This window comes from Solanum verrucosum, unplaced genomic scaffold (assembly GCF_900185275.1).
Source record: "Solanum verrucosum unplaced genomic scaffold, falcon-dt-bn FXZP01000060.1, whole genome shotgun sequence".
Classification (NCBI taxonomy): Eukaryota; Viridiplantae; Streptophyta; class Magnoliopsida; order Solanales; family Solanaceae; genus Solanum; species Solanum verrucosum.
The window spans coordinates 8,835,773-8,855,174 of NW_026020129.1; the positions used below are offsets into that span (position 1 = coordinate 8,835,773).

The 19,402-nt window shown below is 31.7% G+C and overlaps 2 protein-coding genes across 2 annotated transcripts; both read right to left on the minus strand.

Annotated features, from left to right (window-relative positions):
- Positions 1-3,714: 3,714 nt before the first annotated feature.
- LOC125826721 (hydroxymethylglutaryl-CoA synthase-like) lies at positions 3,715-7,013 on the minus strand. The gene is made up of 12 exons (XM_049506067.1): positions 6,923-7,013; positions 6,450-6,556; positions 6,117-6,249; positions 5,850-5,993; positions 5,556-5,714; positions 5,139-5,212; positions 4,976-5,051; positions 4,831-4,886; positions 4,655-4,742; positions 4,266-4,406; positions 4,037-4,186; positions 3,715-3,924 (listed from the first exon to the last, which is right to left on the minus strand). The coding sequence occupies exons 1-12, from the start codon at positions 6,992-6,994 to the stop codon at positions 3,715-3,717; spliced, it is 1,410 nt and encodes a 469-aa protein (XP_049362024.1). The 5' UTR covers positions 6,995-7,013.
- Positions 7,014-8,049: 1,036 nt separating this feature from the next.
- On the minus strand, positions 8,050-12,378 carry LOC125826423 (hydroxymethylglutaryl-CoA synthase-like). Its single transcript, XM_049505749.1, has 12 exons — positions 12,034-12,378; positions 11,412-11,518; positions 11,097-11,229; positions 10,494-10,637; positions 10,207-10,365; positions 9,810-9,883; positions 9,648-9,723; positions 9,492-9,547; positions 9,317-9,404; positions 9,029-9,169; positions 8,734-8,883; positions 8,050-8,576 (listed from the first exon to the last, which is right to left on the minus strand). Exons 1-12 carry the CDS (start codon positions 12,103-12,105, stop codon positions 8,388-8,390), a joined length of 1,389 nt encoding a protein of 462 aa, XP_049361706.1. The 5' UTR covers positions 12,106-12,378; the 3' UTR covers positions 8,050-8,387.
- Positions 12,379-19,402: the final 7,024 nt, after the last annotated feature.

The following is a 19,402-nucleotide window of genomic DNA, read 5'->3' on the forward strand; positions in this document are numbered from 1 at the left end:
CAAATAAATCATTGTATAATTGTCAATGGAAACATTATCATCCTTCAGCTTTATTATAATTTAGTTAACTATGTATTAAATAACTGGAATTTTGCATTATTTTAATTGTCATATCTTTCAAGACTTTCAATTAACCTAACCTACTTAGTGCATGACTTCATTATATGTCACATAAGTGTCATTTTTGCACTTACTAGGCATCAACATTTGGTCTTTTATTTCGAACCCACACTTAAAAAACAATTTTCACAAAATATTACCATCTTCCGTGGGACGGTGAAAGTAGGAAAAACAAATTTTATCAGAGTTGATAGATATTCTATATTGATTGTCTCGCTCCTCTAGGCTCATCCAACTCTCCCACACTATCTATGTTCTTTACCCTCATAATATTTACCTAGATTATACGTAAAATTCATATCCTCCAACACATACACTCTTAATTTAATAATCTTATTGGAGAAACTTTTGACCGTGATCTGTTTTTGGGAAATGAGAAAAATAATAAAATGAGTTTCTGAAAAGAGGTTTTAAGTGAAGTGATTAGTGTTAAAAAAAATTAAAAAGTGTTGAAGACGTGCACGTGAGTATCGCACGTGTAAAAGTGGATTAGGACTTTGAGAAGAGTGGGGACCCGTTTGGGCTTTTGATGGATCAGTTTTGGGTTTGCGTAGAGTGGTATACTTCCATTGGTGGTGGTGGTGTGGCCCACGGCCCACCTTGTATAGTGGGTCAAAATAGAAGCTTCCCCATCCAAAAATAAATTGGTTTTTCATCTGGTATTCGATATCCGACTAATCTAGATTTGTGTTCGAGAGGTCTCGCTGTGAGAGGTAAAACGGTTCTTATTAAAATTGATTCCATTATCAGGATTTGAGTTTAAGACGTCTGATTTTATTCATTGCACTATAATTTTTGATGATTCCAGATCAATTCCATGATAGAATAAAAACTTTTAGAGAAGAATATTCAGCTAAAAAGTATAATGTGGATGGGAAACAGCCAACAGGCTGTACTTTTTCTTAACTAAGTGGGACATTTCTTACCTAATCACCCCAAGTTGATATAATATAGTGTAATTATCAAATGCTTATATATACTAATGAAAAAAAAGTAAACACCAGTGATCCAACTCACGTTGGGCCTAGTGCCCAGGTGGTTTGGCCAATAGTAGGCCAAGAAATATTAAATGGTGACGTAGGCAGGGGTTTCCGAGGAATATAAATAACCTTTGGTTTTTTTTCAGCTTTGGCGAGCATCTAGAATAACTAGTGAATTACAACTCTATTGTACAGTAATTGGGGCATTGGTCTTTGCAACGTTAATGCTTTTTGTTGGTTAGTTTCGTTTGTTTTCTATTACTTGAAAATAAACATTTGCTATGTTAATGGAGTTGTATTAAAGACTTCCAAAATTTAAAATCATTGAGTTCGATTTTCAAAACTCTATTATTTATAACAACTTATTATGCTTCAAAAATTACAAATTCAGATTTGAAACAAATAATTTTTTTTTCTTGTCATCAAATAAAGAAAACCATTTAGATTCATAAGTTAAATATATGTAATATATAGAAGTATATTTTTAGTATATAGTGGTTTATAGTATTTTATCTCTATTTCTATTATTATATATAGGTAACAAAATAAGATTATTAAACTGTATTTTATTTAAAAAAATAATCTTAAGTCTAAACATAAAAATTGAAATGAAAAAGAAAGGAAGTCTTGTTAACTTAAAGAGAGGTGGTGGGGCCTGGGGTCCAGAGATAAAGTGGGACCAGGGGCGTGCTTCAAGGACTGTAGGCCCATTTCACCTATCAGACCGCTCAAATTATATGGCCCATCACCTTAAGGTGGGTAAAAAAACTTTGAAGATATTTAATTGAGAAATTTTCGCAAATAGTCATTATAATATATTTTATATATTTATGAGGTGTAACTTTAGTTTAAATTATCTCATTTGTATAGTTTGTGGGTTTGTATAATTTATAAGTAAGTTTGTATAATTTGCGAGTATATTTATATCATTGAGTTATTTTTATATAAACTCAAAATAATGAATTTATACAAATACAAATATCTAAACTTTAAATAGTTATATAAATTATATTATACAACATTTCTACAAATTCTGAATTATACAAACGTGCGAATTATACAAGCTCGAAACCCCAACCGATAATATCAATGAATAAATATTGATCGCGAGTGGTAATTAACTAAAACTATAGTTATGATGACTAATTAACTTATATATATTTGCTTAACCATATAATTTTCCCAATTTAATTTTTAAAGAAATTTTGTAAATTTATTTATTTTTAAAAATAACTTTAGATACGTAACGTTTGAAGTAAATGCATTTTTGCATAGCTTTCAAATAAAGATTGAATTTTAAATATAAATACATGTACTTCAAGCAAAAATAGTTGAAATAAGACAATATAACTAGATTTTAGATAAAAATAATTGAAATTCAAGTAGAAATATCCGAACTTTAGTGACTTTAGACATTTTTCTAGAAATCAGACTTTATCAATATTAAAACTTTAAACAAATTTATTTCAAAATAGATAAATGTGCAAAAAATTATACACTTGAGGGTTATGTGGTAGCTGATTTAGAGACGAGTTATACGGGTATTAAATTCTGCTCAAGTAATACCATATTTTGATAGTTAGTTAGAAGATAAGTTATTTATATGTAAAATTAATATAGTGTGAATTCCACATACAAACTTACGATACGTAAATAATACTCCATCTGAATAACTAAACTCAGATACATAAATTTTCTTATTACTAATACATGTATAACTTTAACCAGCTATTCAACGTGTATATTTACGCTTCGGCCATAAAGTGGTGGGTGGTAGCTATTGTGGTGGGCTCCTCAAGGTGTGAAGTGGTCCACTTGTAAAAGGTAGATGGGCTCTACTTTGTGCCTTAAGACACGGCTATTGGGCCACTCGACGGCTCAAATTGGATGGTAGGCCCATTTTGTCATTGTTGGACCACTACAAATAGGCCCATGCCAAGATAATATACGTACAATGCTGTGGGCCATGTGGGTATGGGCAATTCTGTTGGGCCCATGAAAGTGGTCCCAGCATGTGTATGGCTCATGTCCTTGGTCCAACATGTACTTGACTTTATGATATTGTGGGGATGTCAAATTTTAAACGACGGTAAAACTAGTTCATAAAAATATGATTGATTTAGTTTTTATTAAAAGATTTTTAATGTTTTTTTTTTTTTGATATGTTGCAACTTTTTATTAGGTTCACAATTGGTTCATATATCAATTTGTATCTACCTCATAATTCACGAGGGTGGAGATAGGTAGGAGCGAGGTATATATTCAAACTCTCTTTGGCATATATGATTAAATTATTTTTATGTATATTTATATAGTAGATATTGAACCCTCTTTAACTTCTGTATGTTTTACTTCTTCATATTTTAAAATTCTTCGTGAAAATCTGGCTCTGTCATTAATGAAATTAATTATTTAAAGAATGTAGCAAAACAGATGCAACCCAACAACCAATTTTATCATGATAATGTAAATACAAACAAGAAACTCAAACTGAAAAAAAGTGAATAACAAATGCATACAGCAGCAAAATCCTGCAGGCACAATTCTTAGGGGTCGTTTTGTAGGGTGCATAAGAATACTGTTGAATATAGTATATTAGTAATGCTTGCATTAGTTATTCTAGGATTATTTCTTCTATCTCCTGTTCAATCTCGGGAGTTTTTTTACCATAAGCTCTTCTGTACTCAGAATCAACCCCTCTGAAGTAGTAGGCTCCTGGTGGAAGAATGCTGCCAGGCATTTCACACCAGTAGTCGTTTTTGATGCCAAACTCTCTTCTGGCCTCGTAAAGTCCAACGAAAATGTCAAATTCGGGAGGAGTGTACTGCAAAAAATGTTGTAATTTGAGTCGATGACAAGGTCCAGTAAGATGGATTCTAAAAACACATTTGAATGCTACTGCAAACAAATCCACCAACATGAAAATTTCCACATACCTCATATCTCTTTTGCAGCCTCTCTGCAACATTCATCGCAGTTGCAATGTTTGACAAACTAAAAGGATGTTGACCTTCATTAAGTTTTAGTGAAAACATTGTTGCAGTTGATCCACCCCCATAGGAGAACATGATTACACGCTGACCGGCCTGAGAGGCAAGAACTGATTCAGAAACATACACGAAAGAAAAAAAAAACAAAAGACGAAAAGTTTTAAGCTGTGTTTACCAATGTGTCGTGCTTATTGTGAAGGAGGGATGCAAATGCAGCATAGAGAGACGCGGTGTACATGTTGCCAACTTGTTTTGGTATCAATGTAGTAGGTTCCACCTTCTCATCGTATAATGGTTTAGCAACTTGTTGGGATGCCTGTATTAATCAGGCAAAGGCTTAACAACTTGTTTTGATATCAAATGTGGTGAGGTTGAATGATTAAAATAAAGTATTGGAAGACGATTAGAGAAAGTCAGTCGTAAAATAAAGAACATTTTCAGGAAGAAAAAGTAGGCAATTGTTAGTGAACCTCATCAAGATCACGGCTTTGGTAGCTTTGAGAAAGTCAGTCATAAAAATAAAGAATATTTTCAGGAAGAAAAAGTAGGCAATTGTTAGTGAACCTCATCAAGATCACGGCTTTGGTAGCTTTCATCACCAGTTAAGGATTCAAATGGGGCCAGGATTTGTCTAGCAGACTCGTCAATAGAGCTGAAAATGCAGAAATGAAGATGATCAGTCCACAACATTCGTTTAAATAATGAAAAGATTCATGTCTAACAGAAGATTTTTAGCACACCTAGCATTCCTTAAAAAGTCGTTGTAAAGCAAGCGACCAAAACTCTTCTGGACAAGCTGCAAGATTAATTAAAAAGGATTCAGATAAGTGTTTAAATGAACTAATTTAGAGAAACAGAGGGAAACAAATTAGATTTATAACCTACCTTGTTGTATGGTGAATGGAATGCAAAGTAGGCTGCATTATCAATTGAAAATTGCTCGCCTTCCACTTTCTCATATCTGAAAAAACATTACACAAAAGGTCACTAAACAATGACAGTTAACAATTTTACTCGAAATATAAGGATGCATCATCTGGCAGCTTACTTGTTGCATAAACCCTTGTAGCAAGAATCAAGTGCCCTAAGATAACAGGTTTGCGAAATCTCACTGTCCACTACCTGCAACAACAAATAACATCACACAGAGAACACACAAGGAAAATTCTGAAGTTTCAACAGTGGATGTAGTCGCTAGCAAAATATCAATAATACTGAAATTTTAAAAATTGTCATGCAACATGTTGTTTTCTAGATATAAATTAAATATTGTGTTTAACCAATTTCTGTGAGAACGAAAACATGAAGGATAAGGAATCAGCAAGGGGTAGCTTGCAATAAAATTCTATCAAGTTCCGTAAAATACCACTCTCAATACACATTACCTTAAAAACTCATACAATTTTTTTTTTGAGCAAAATAGCATTATTGATAAACAAGACAAGAAGGGATTAAAGGGAATTACTGGATCTTCACTGTCAAGGATGGGCTTGTAAATATCATAGACGTGCGACATATGGCTAGCTCTGATCTTGCTTTCAAGTACTATAGGAGCATCAGGCCCTACAAGCATAGCTATTGCTGCAGCTCCTCCAGTAGCCCGAGCAGGTCCCTTTGCATAGACCTGTGAACAAAAGTTGTTGAGTAAATGAACAAAAACAATGCTAAGGCTCAGGCATTTCATAATATGTACTATCTAATAAGTAAAGCAATAGACAAAACTCAAGTCGTAGATTGCATGAAAGATTAATGATTATACCGCACTATCCGTGCATACTACAAGCCCATAACGTCCATCCCATGAAGAGCTCTCCACCCAATTAACGCAGTTGAACAATGCAGCAGTTCCCCCATAGCTAGAATTATGGGAGTCAACTCCTTCAATGTCGGTATTTCCATGTTCCTGCTTGTTTCACAAGATGAATCAGAGGTATGTCACACAAAGGCTTAGCAATTAAGTCTTAATCAGTTGGCAACATGTTGGAAAAAACCATAATGGACATTGCCTTGATGGAACGGGTGTTACCTCAAATATTCTCATTAAGAATGTCTTGATAGATTTACTCTTATCGATAATAGTTTCAGTTCCAACGTCTAACCGGCCAATTTGGTTTGGATCAATAGTATACTTCTCCAGAAGATAAGTAACAGCCGTCATGCTGAAGATGAAAAATTCTGATGAGAAGAGATGAAAACATAGTAGTATTTGCAAGTATTAGCTAATAAAGTTAGTCCGCAGTTTCTTTATGACAATTTATGAAACAAAATGGATCCAAATGAAGCAGAACGATTATAGAGATTCATATATCTGATCCCTAGCTAGTAGTTTTTGTTGCAGCTACTAAAGTTAACTGCATACCTCATTGATACAACATCTTCATCCTCAATAACAAAGCCCATGCAATCTTGTCCAGGATCAGTTGTATACGCGCCTTTGCTTACTTCATCATGAGCCTCCAATTCTTCCTGTACATTGCAATTTTACTTAAATTAACTCATAAAAGTCTTATTCCCATGAAACTATAAAAGCAATGAGTCCTTTTAAAAGCACAAAACTATGTAGCTCGCGAACAAATACAAACAATACATGTGCATAACATAAGATCACCATGAGAGCTTAAATAAAATGGTTATCCTAAGTTATAGGCATTTACTCTCCTTCATATTCGACTCAAAACTGCGATTAATTACCTAACACGCACAAACACTTCCCCAACAGTTTATCATGATTTCAGGTGCTCAATTGGAACGAACAAACAAACAAGCTTAAGCAGCTAAATAAGAATTAATAAGAAGTATAAATTTAAAATGTTACTAGTATAGTAACTTTACCAGCACAAGGCGAGTAGGAGGAAAGTGAATCTCCATTGCGAGTATTCCAACATTGTTCGGTTGAGAAGCCATTTTCCGATTGTAGCAACTATAACTTTTGAGCAAAAACACACTGAACAGATTTAAATAATAAAACTTCAACCACCGGACCGCCGACGTTTATTTCCTTCTCCGGCACTGCTTTTCCGACGACGAGGAATATGAAAAGGAGAGGAAATTTGTGATGGAGAAAGAAGATGAATGCATATTTGCGTTCGATTAAATATAACAATTCAAATCAGGAGACCAAAGTTGAGTTTCAATAATTTAAATCAGAACCAGGGGGAAAGAGAAGGGAAATGGGAGAATCGCTCTACAACAAGTGGGCTACCAAATACACATGAGAAAAGGATTAACAAAAAGAAACTTCTGGTGTTATGGTTGGTTTCCCGCCTGTGTTTAATATTGGTACATATTTTGGGATTTCATTATTCGAATTAGTTTAAAATTTTGGGCATCAAAGAAGGAATATATTTGTAAACTAATTTAAATATGTATATAATATTTAAGTATGAGGTTATAGAGGAGTAATTTTTCAAAAATAATAAATTGCTATAAAGTAAAATGTAATATAAAAAATCATTCTGAAGAAAATCATGTTGGTATTATGAAATGTTACTGTTACACCTTTTAGGTACTTCATATTCAACGTCAAAATTGGATGTATTAGAAGGGAATATATAAGTCCTTAGCTTCTTAAATTGATTATTGAAGTACACAATTTGGAGTATTTTAAAGGTCCAACTTGTGTTAATTGAAGTTATTTTATTTAAAGAAAATGAAAAGAAGTTCTTTCATTTGCTTTTATTTCTTTTTTTTTCACCAGCTTTTAGTCAACTTCAAAACGTTACTATCAAAATAAGAAGGAAAATATGCAAGTCAAAATTGATCCGAGGGTCGTTATCTGAAAATCACATACTAGTATCCAATGGGAAAAAAAAATACGTAACACTTGAACCTAGTTGGTTGATGGTAGTACGAACAAATAATTCAATATAAAATGCATAACAAATGTAACATTTGGTTAATACATGCATAAGTTATGTGAAAATCTGTTTACCGTAAACAGATTTTCACAAGTTTTATAAATTTCACAAATTTCAACAATCACCCATTGAAATGATCTTTCTCATAAATACATTAGTTTATTACAGATGAGAAATGAATTCCAACCAAAGACTAGGTTGATGACTTTTACAATCATTTCACAAACAGGTGAAGACAGGAGATACACAACATTAGAACTCGTCAGGAACTGAAAAAAGAAAGAAAAAAGGCATAGGATCTACTACTCTGGAAAAGAAACTACATGTAATAACAATCGAATCTGCCAGAGCACTAGTTATTCTTCTATGCGCTAACAATAACTTAAACAACACGAGCCTACTATATGGCCTTACACCGTGCAAGGACCATGTTTGGTGTCCTAGTGTCCGTTGACCTGCCCATTCTCGTGAGCCTTCTTTGCATAAAATCTTCTGTACTTGGAATCAACCTCTGTTAGGTAGTAGGTTCCTGGTTCGAGAAGGCTGCAATCCTTGCTGGTCACGAAGTCCTTGGCACCATATCTGTGCTCCATTAGTTTCAATATTTCGATGAATTTTTCAGGAGTGAACTGCACAAAATGTTATTGACATCAGTCAGGGTTATGATGAAAAAAGAGGGATAGTTCAATAAAATCACTGACAGCTATTTGGATATCTTATAGCTTAAATGAAGTCAGTGATGGAGTCTAAATCTACAAGTGATCGTGAGATCAGAATTTAGCATACCTCATGTCTCGATTCCAACTTCTCTGCGACATTCATCACGCTTGCAATGTTTGACAAACTAAAAGGATGTTGACCTTCGTTAAACTTTAGCGAAAACATAGTCGCAGTCAATCCACTCCCATAGGAAAACATGATTACCCGCTGACCAGCCTGAGGTGACAAAATGATTCAGAAGCCGGGAGAATTATTTAGGCAATGGTGGTGAAACAAGCAGTAAGGAACAGAAGAACAAAATTTACCAATGTGCTGAGCAGGAAGGAACAATTTTTTTTAAAAAAAAGTAACTTGTATTTACCAATGTGTTGTGCTTATTGTGAAGGAGGGATGCAAAAGCAGCATAAAGAGATGCGGTGTACATGTTGCCAACTTGTTTTGGTATCAATGTGGTAGGTTGCACCTTCTCATCATAAAGTGGTTTAGCAAGTTGTTGGGATGCCTGTAAGTGCATGAAAAAAAAAATCCATTTTCAGTTCAGTCTTAGGAGACATTAAGATTTCATTTTCATCGCTTCCAGCAATGTATTGAAAAAGAATTGCAGGAAGTTGCTAGTGAAAAAGAAAAACATTTCAGGAAGAAGGTGAACCTTCTCAAGATCACGGCTCTGGTAGCTTTCATCACCGGTTAAGGATTCGAAGGGGGCCAGGATTTTTTTGGCAGACTCATCAATAGAGCTGCAAATGCAGAAATGAGGATGATCAGTCCAAAGAATTACTTTAAACAAGAAAAGACTTCTTTCGAAGAGAAAATTAGTAACACACCTAGCATTCCTTAGAAAATCATTGAACAGCAATCGACTAAAGCTCTTCTGCACGAGCTGCATGATTAAAAAAAAGATTCAGATAACTGTTTATATCCCTTTATTAGGAGAAATAGAAAAAGGAAATTATAATATGTATGGGATTCTCATAAGCTACCTTGTTGTATGGTGAATGGAACACAAAGTAGGCGGCATCCGCCATTGAAAATTGCTTGCCTTCCAATTTCTCATATCTAAAAGATGGAAGTAAAAGGTCACTAAATGAAGACAGTTAAGAAACTTATTTCCAAATATAAGGTTGCATCAACCGGAAACTTACTTGTTGCATAAACTCTTGTAGCAGGCATCAAGTGCCATGAGATAACAGGTTTGTGAAAGCTTACCATCAACCACCTGCAAAAACAATTAACATCATAAAACAGAGCACAGATGGAAAATTAGCTTCAACAGTGATGATGCAGCAGGCGTCAAGAATATTGGTAATAAGGAACTAATAAGAGATACTGAAATTCTACAGATTTCCGTGCAATACACTGCTATCAGCAGCAAGTGGCAGCTTGCAAAAGATTCTATCAGTTCTGTAAAATACCACTCTCAACACCCACTACTCTCAAAAAATCAAAATATTTAACCCAAAGCTTTGACAAAATAGCATTTTGAAACATTCATGTGAAATATGAAGATCAACAAGACAAGCAGGGACTAAAGGAAATTACTGGATATTCACTGTCAAGGATGGGCTTGTAAAAATCATAGACATGGGACATATGGCTAGCCCTGATCTTGCTTTCAAATACTATAGGAGCATCAGGCCCAACAAGCATAGCAACAGCTGCAGCTCCTCCAGTAGGCCGAGCAGGCCCCTCTGCATAGACCTGTGAACAGAAGTTCTCAAATAAATGGACAAAATCATGCAAGGCTCAGGCATTGCAGTCTATGTATCTAATAAGAAAGCAATAGAATAAAAATAAAGTTGTAGAATGCATGAAAATAATGACCATACCGCACTATCCGTGCATACTACAAGACCATAGCGTCCATCCCATGAAGCACTCTCCACCCAATTTACACAGTTGAACAATGCAGCAGTTCCCCCATAGCAGGCATTAGTTGAGTCAACTCCTTCAATGTCAGTATTTCCATGTTTCTGCTTGTTTCACATGGTAAAGCACAAGAATAAATTTTGATGATAAACACAAGTGATAACCACAAAGTAAAGCTTTAGCAGTGAAGAGGAAAATCAAGAAAGACAAACGGGAAAATTGATGCAACAAACATTTTATTTTCCGAGGTTAAATGTCAAAGCAAATATTAAGCTCATTTTGGAGGAGTTACTTTGTAATATAACAAGTAACTAACTGAATAATACATTATCATTATACTTGTTTTCACCTATATGACAATATAGATGGGTAACAAACAGCATCAGCAAAAAAGCCATGTCTTTAATAATTTATAATACTTGACTGCAACTAATATTCTATTTTTGAGCTAATCAGCAGTACATAATGCAAAAGTTAGTAGTTAAGTCTCACTTGTCCACATGTTTGAAAGCACCATAATTGACTGTTTACTAATCAGCATTCTTAGAAGCAACAGCCAATACCTCAAATATTTGCATTAAGAATGTCTTGATGGATTTGCTCTTATCAATAACAGTTTCACTTCCAACCTCTAGCCGACCAATTTGCTTCGGATCAACAGAATACTTCTCCAGTAGGGAATTAACAGCTGTCAAACTGATGATGAAAAATTCAATGAGAAGAGACACAACAGTTTCTAACGAAATTAATCCCCAGTATTATGAAGTACTGAAACGAAATCGAGCCATATGAACCGGAGCAATGAGGATTCACATTCTTAGCCTCACTAGTTTGAAATTGATACGGAGTTGCTGCAGCTACTGAAGTTAGTTGCATACCTCATTGATATGACATCTTCAACCTCAGTGCAAAATCCCATGCAATCTTGTCCTAGACCAATTGTATACTTGCCTTTGCTTGCTCCATCATGAGCCTCCAATACTTCCTAAACATTGCATTTTTTCATAGAAATTATCAGATCTATTCCCTCGAATCTATTAACTTGTTTGGATATTACATTATATCAGAAAAATAGCTTCAAAGCACCAAAACCATGTAAAGTGTATAGCTAGCTATACACAATACATTTAACAATCAACATGCAAGTGCAATAAATTAAAATCTATGATCTCATATCATAAATCATGAGATCTTAAATAGAAATCTAACTTTCCAAGCAATTATGACTCTCTCTGTATAAGTAAACTTAATAATTTTGAAGTAAAAAAACAATTTCTAACGGAAAGGAAACTTTACAGAAATACAAATCGCATTTACAAAAGGCATTTGGTAATTATTAACATCGAGAAAATCATTATTCCGAAGAAGCCGATTTCATTTTTCCTCAGCGAAAACTGTAGCACCTAACCTACAACCCAATCGTAATACACATCTGCAAGTATAAATATACGCATGTGGATGTATATACGTATTTAGCAAAATTTATTCGGGAAATTTTACCTGCTGAAGACAAGTAGGAGGAAAGTAAATCTCCATGGCGAGAATTCCAACATTCTTCGGTTGAGAAGCCATTTCCGATTTGTTCCAACTACAACTTCGAGCCAAAAGAATTGAACGGATCAAAAGTAGAACCTTCAATTACCTGAACACCGACGACGTTTGTTTCGTTCTCCGGCGAGGAGTATGTTCGAGAGGAAATCCTACAAGTTCGGGAGGAGAGAGAAAGAGAGTGATTCGAGAAATGAGTGAAGTTGTGTGTTGAGAGAGAGAGCTTCGTATAAGATTTATATACTACTCTTTCCAGCCCTCAAATACAGACCAACATTTTTTTAATTTTCCAAATAAATTCTACTCCCTGCCCCTCTTCTCGTCCTATTTTCTTTTTCAATCCGTTTCAAAAAAATATATTTTCTATATTGTTTAACAATTTTAATTTTGAAGCAAAGCCTCAAAGAAATAATAAAGGTATCATTTTTAAATGGAAAATCTACATAAATAACCAATAAAACTCAAAATAATTACATGTTCGTATCCAATTCAAGATAATTCAAAAAATATCTATTCTCTCAAAAAATATTACAGTCCATACCCTCATTCATTAAGACTGATAATTTTCGCTTAACTGATACCAAATTAGTATCATATATTGTATTGGTATCATTAAAGCTGATAATTTCACTTAATTAATACTAAATCATTATATATATATATGTATATACACTTAATCAGTGACACTATAAGAGTATATGTATATTATTGTGGTATCATTAGGGCTTCTTGTTCATAAATTATTTATTAGTCAATGATACTATAAGAGTATATATATTTATATAGTATCATTGAGTTTCTTATTCAGAAATTGCTCATTAGTCAATGATAGTATAAGAGTATATATTATACTCTTATAGTATCATTGACTAATGAGTAATTTCTGAACAAGAAACCTTAATGATACCAATACATTATATATATATATTGATTTAGTATCAATTAAGCAAAAGTACCAATACAATATATGATACTCATTTAGTATCAGCTAAGCAAAATTAGTTGAGAGTATATAGTATAATTATTTAGTGAAATATGATTGAAAATGTTTGTAATTATTTTACCTTTATGGGATCTTTACTTAATTTCCCCTTTATAAATTGCGAATTTGAGCCCATTAGTACATGTTTTCTCATGTATTTGATGGTAGGTATTAGTTAGAACCAAAATATAATTCGAAAACCGGAGAATGTAATGTGTACTTAGACCTTAAATTAATCAAGTATTTGATGGTATGCACTATTTAGAAGTACTAACTTAGAACTAAAATATTATATGAAAATATTGATACTGTATACTCTCTTTATTTCAATTTATGCGATACATTTCAGATTTTGAGATTCAACCAAATTTATTTGATCATAAATTTTTTATATATCTTTTAAATATGTTGAATTATCAATTATTGTGACTTATAATACTTTTTACGTAGTTTAGAAATATATAAATTTCATTTCAAAAACATTGAAGATTTCATACGTAAATTTTTTGTCAAACTTAAATTATTTGACTCTAATAAAACGAAAAATATTGTGGGAGTATTTCATATAAATGATTTTCTTATATTTACGGACTTTGCCATTCCAGATCATATCAAAGAACGGTATCATTTTTGTCAAAGATAAAGTCATTTGTCTTTTAATTGTCATGTGACTCGAGAATCTACTGATATTACATCATTTTTGACAATTACTTACCAATCCATTAAAATTTATTTTTCTATGATAATAAATTTATTTTACTAACTCTATATATAATATGATAAGAGAAATTAAATTCAACTAAACATTAATATGTTATATTACTTATTATTAAGTCCTCTAAAATTTAAGTAAGAGTGATAATAATAATAATAATAAAAAAAACAATAGAATAAATATTTAATTGAAAAATTAGTATAGACAATTTTAAACTTTATAGGAAACATAAAATAATTAAATTAATCTCAAAATGTCTACTATAAGTTTTTGCTTAAGTCTTCGCAATTAGACAAAACTGCCTTATTTGCATAGTTAAGGGATAAACCTGATCAACTTTTTTTTATGGAGCAACCATTAGCTTATATACGAGCGCTTTGATTATTTTTTTTCTATTTACATATCAAATATAAAAAAAAATAATAAAATAATTTATTTATCTTCTGATAAATATTTTTATTCATACCGAACATAACCTAAATATTATTTGAAACAATATAAAGTGGGCACGAGTAATCTTTCTGCCATTTTGGGGACATATTGGCTTTTTCTATAAAAGAAAGATGAGACCCCTATACATAGTGAATATTATTGACATTATATATATAGGTAGGGGCGAAGTTATGGTGGTGTCAGAGTTTTCAGTTGAACACTTTTCATCAAAAAATTACTTTATATATATAGATCAAATTTTATTTTATATTGGTATATATATTATTTTGGACATCCTCAAAACAACAAAACTTCCACGGTGCCCAAATTTGAATCTGTGTCTGCATTTTTTATTTTTTTTTATGCTTAAAACCTATAAGATAATGCAAGCAGCTCGGTGGCAATTAGGTGCAGAGTATGCAAGATTGAATCCCTATAGGATTTTTTCTTTTATTTGTTTGAATATCTTTCGTGAAATTTTTTGCTACGTCATTGCTTTTAAGTTTTATTTCCTTTTTTTTTTACCAGAACTGATTTCACCTTTAATATCTTTAATTAAGTTATCCTTTGATTATAAAATTTGATTAAATCTTAAAATCTAATACCATTTTAGAGATATTTTTAAAGTTCCATAGCCTATATATATATATATATTTGTTAGAAACAGTAAAAAAATATACGATATATAACAAGAGTTCTTCTTTAACAATAAACCAACACAAATTAACGGTCATAAATGCAAGCTACCAACCAAGATCATCGAGTCAGTGAATAAAAGATACTCTATCTGTTCCTAATTACTTATCCACTTTTCCTTTTATAGTTATCTTTAATTACTTGTCCATTCTGACAAATCAAGAAAGGACAATTTTTTTTTTACCTATTATATCCTCAATTAAATGACTAATTACTTTGAAAAATGTAAAAATTTTCATCCACTTCATAATTAATAGGGGTAAATTGGTAAACTCACTATATCATTAATTGTTTTCTTAATATGTGTGTCAATTCAAAAGTGAACAAGTAATTAGGGACGGAGGGAGTACAAGTAATATATATAATATATTATAAAAGTGAAAATTAATTAATAATTAAGGAAAGTCTAACAGTACAATTAAGTTATATGTTCTGTTGCAACATTCTTCTATGGTATTCTCATTTAGTTTTTTGTACTCATAAGCTCCACATCGTTTGAAATTTAAAAATAAATCCTAGAAATGTTGATTTTTTTTTTAAAGGAAATAATCCAATGAATAATAATATTAATAAATTTTCAGATAAGATAATTACACTGTTCAAACTTAATTTAGAAAATCGACAAAGATTCTAAATTTAATTTTTATTATTAAAAAAATAATATATTCAGTGTAATTTTACAATTTCTTCACGTGTCTTGCTATCCTTAGCCAAAATAATTTTCACGTGTAGGGTGGCTGACGGAAAAGAAACGAGGGAGGTGCTAATAATACTGCTGACAGCCAACACTGACCCCATTTTATTAAGTGCATACAGGAAGATACTTCAAACAAAGACCTGATGGAGTACTATAATATAAAAAAATAAAATACAAATTTGGTGTCAAAATCAATACAGAATTGCAGATCAATGGAGTACAGTGGGACCTAAGGAGCGGAGCTAGATAGAGGCAATATATTCATCTATTCGATAAGAAAGTCATATTATATATATAAAAATTAAGATATATTTACTTCTTCGTATTTTAAACGTTCTAATAAAAGTTACGACTCTGTTATTGATTAGGACAAGAAAAGTCAAGTTCATTCAAAGCGTAAGAGGCAACTATTTTCTGAATTCCCATTTAATGAGTTTTACTTCTACTTCGAATCGATGTGTCAAATATACATGTGTTGCATTAAATTTAGGTGAAATAAAATAAGTTGAATTAATAAATATACGGAATGATAAGTTGTTAAAATGTTCAATTAGGCTAAGATGAGATTTCCTTAATTAATTAGTGATACGTCAGAAATTTTATGGTCCTTAAAGGATTCTATACTTTTCTTGCTCCAAGCATTTGATAGAGTTTTAAGATAACTTCTTTTTCCAAATATACTTTATTTTTCGAGTGTCAATTAATTTTGTTATTTTGGATGAATTCGACCATGATACATCAATTAAGTAGTCCTATAAATTATAGCCCTCATATATAGTCAGAAATTTTGACTTTAAATTTTGAAATATAAGATTATTTTTATCAAAAAACCTTTTATTTTCTATTATAAAATTATTTAACATAAATTTAAATTAATCGAACATGTCACAGGCTATAGTCTAACTAAGGGGTGATTTTAGTTGAGATTCAATGACTTTTTTATCACAAGCTCAAAGAGGGAAATCGCACGTGGAATAGCACATAACTTTGTCATGACCTTTTAGGCTTATAGATATTGGATGTAATAATAAAGAGAATATTTAATTCCTTCTTGATTTGACAAAATATAATATTTTAAATATCCAACTTGCATTGTGATAAACAATGAAGTCCTTTTTATTTGGAAAAAAGAGAGTATAAAAGTTTTTATTTGGAAAAAAGAGAGTATAAAAGTTTTTATTTGGAAAAAAGAGAGTATAAAAGTCCATTAATTTGTTATGTTTTACTTCAATCGTATTTCAATTATTGACAGTCTTAAAAACACTCATTTACTTTACTAACTAAATTTAGATACACCATCGATCACCCTTGATATGCCAAATAACATAGTAAGTGGTCTCAATGACACTAATAAACAACCAAGAGAAGTGTTGGAATCACCCCTAAACTTGGCGAGAATTTAGGAATGTATTTCATTCATGTTACAAGATCGATAGTATATTTAGGTCCAGTTTGTCAAATAAATTGATGTTATTAATACTATCAATAGTTCAGAAATGAAACTAATAATTCGCGCTTAGTTTAGAAGTGTTCTCGATATTATTTTCTTTTTTTTCCTTTCACCAACTTAGTGAACATTCAAGATTAAAATAAGAAGGAAATTTTGCAAGCCAAAAAATAAAGCCACCATGGAGGCAACTTAAAGTAAATTTTCCAACTGAAATTCACGTTTCTCAGACTTTTTAAGTAAGCCATGGCGGCTCACTCTTAGTAATGCCGTGAAAAAACAGAAGCATACCTTAAAATTTTTAATAATCAAAAATATTTTTTTCCGTATACTAAAGTCAAAATCATTTATTTAAGTATATATATATAGAGAGAATAGATATTAAATCTTTTTAATTTACCTTCTTAACGTGTATTTGTTTATATTTTAAATTTTTTTTAGCAAAAATTCTGATTTTATCACAATGACAGGAGAATTGAAAATTTTATATTGCTAGTGGCAATATTGTCACGATTCATAATCTTTTAAATTCAATTCTTTATCGCGTTGATTTGGAAAAATAATAACTACTATAAAAAAGTCGTCATTTTGAAGTGATGACCTTTCTCTAGATCTGCTTGGTAGTAGGTAAGATTCGAATAATTCGAGCTTAGAATATTTTAATATTTTTATTGAAATGTGTGCTAACTTTGAGGTGTAAAAATTACTCCCTCCGTCCCATTTTATGTGGAACCATTTCCTTTTTGGTCAGTCCCAAAAAGAATGTCACATTTCCTTATATGGTAAGTATTTAAAGGTATAATTCCTCTTTTACCCTTGTTGGTCCCACTTAATCTTAAAATAATACTCCAATACATTTATGAGGAGAGAGAAAAGTGAGTCTACTTTTTAAAGGACAATTTGGTAAATATTCCAAAGTCTTCATTTATTTCTTAAATTCCATGCCCGGTCAAATGTTGCCACATAAAATGGGACGGAGGGGTACTAGCATTTAAAGCGTCCCTTAATTATTTTACTTAAAAATATCCCTCCATTTATTTTACTTTCCCAAATTTAACTTGGTAAACTCATTAAAAAACAAATGTGAATAACAAAAAATTACTTTGCTATTTTATTTTTAATTTAATAGGCGGATTCATTACTTGTAAATCTATAACAATCCAATAAATTGGATTGTAATATGTTACTATTCCATCTAAAAATTTAAGTTATCAAAAAGACGTACATATTTATCAATTCATTATTTAAAATACATCTCCACATGTACAATATTTTTTTTTTTGAGTCAAATATATACATACCATATACATCTATACTATAATCTTTTACAAATGTTATGGGTACAAAACCACTGGGCTTAGATCATATAACGGCCCAAATGGTAGTTTAACATATTTTGTTACAAATGGACCCAACTATTGGACTGCCCAAGCTGGATTTTTCCACTCGATGAGTCACAAAAATAATTATGGACAAATTATTTAATTACACTCCTTTACTTACCTTAATATCCATTTATCCCTACTTATTTCAAAAATTTCAAAAATCCCTTATTTACCTATGTATCCCGCATGTATCCCGTGCACAACGCTATGTATCCCGCTATGTGGAATGTATCAAACGATATGTATCTCGTGCACAACGCTATGTATCCCGCTATGTAGAATGTATCAAACCTAATGTATCCCATGCACAACGCTATGTATCCCGCTATGTGGAATGTATCAAACCTAATGTATCCTGTGCACAACGCTATGTATCCCGCAAACATCATTTTTAAGGGATTTTTGGTAAATAGAAAACTAGAAGGGATAGGATGTTATTTAGTACTTATAATATGTGGTTCCTATAATTTATACAATAATTATTTAACTACCGGACTTGTCCTTTAAATAGAGTAGCCTTTAATTTCTGCCCATCATATAAAATGATATTTAATTTCTATCCATAGAAATAGAACTTATATCTTATGAAATGATATTATGATGGGAAAATATGAACTTATAACTCACGAAAAAGTGAAAAGACCAAAGTGCAAAATGACCCTTAAAAAATCGAATCTCTCCATATGTTACTTGAAAGATATCATATATAATTTCACTAAAGTTGGAAGAATAATATCTAAAAGTCTTCCCCATCTTTTGCTCGACTCTTCAAAAATACTAAACATATATTGCCCAACTCTTCATAAATACCATAAGGTGCATCTCGATTCCTTCATATTATGCACCTTTTGAAGGATCAAACACGAATAAGATATCATATTTTGGAGAGTCGAGCAACATGCAAAACAAATGATAGGAAAAAAGAAGATAAAAGAATCAATGTGGTAATTCCAGCAAAAATAAAAAT

Bases quoted from the DNA above. Each gene is read 5' to 3' on its own strand.
- LOC125826721 (XM_049506067.1), bottom strand. From the start codon at position 6,994: ATGGCTTCTCAACCGAACAATGTTGGAATACTCGCAATGGAGATTCAC. The intron at 6,557-6,922 runs GTAAAGTTACTA...TGCAATGTACAG, and splicing joins CTCCTACTCGCCTTGTGCTG to GAAGAATTGGAGGCTCATGA. The intron at 5,715-5,849 runs GTATAATCATTA...TTTTGTTCACAG, and splicing joins TAGTATGCACGGATAGTGCG to GTCTATGCAAAGGGACCTGC.
- LOC125826423 (XM_049505749.1), bottom strand. From the start codon at position 12,105: ATGGCTTCTCAACCGAAGAATGTTGGAATTCTCGCCATGGAGATTTAC. The intron at 10,366-10,493 runs GTATGGTCATTA...TTCTGTTCACAG, and splicing joins TAGTATGCACGGATAGTGCG to GTCTATGCAGAGGGGCCTGC. The intron at 9,548-9,647 runs GTAGCTTATGAG...TTAATCATGCAG, and splicing joins TCCATTCACCATACAACAAG to CTCGTGCAGAAGAGCTTTAG.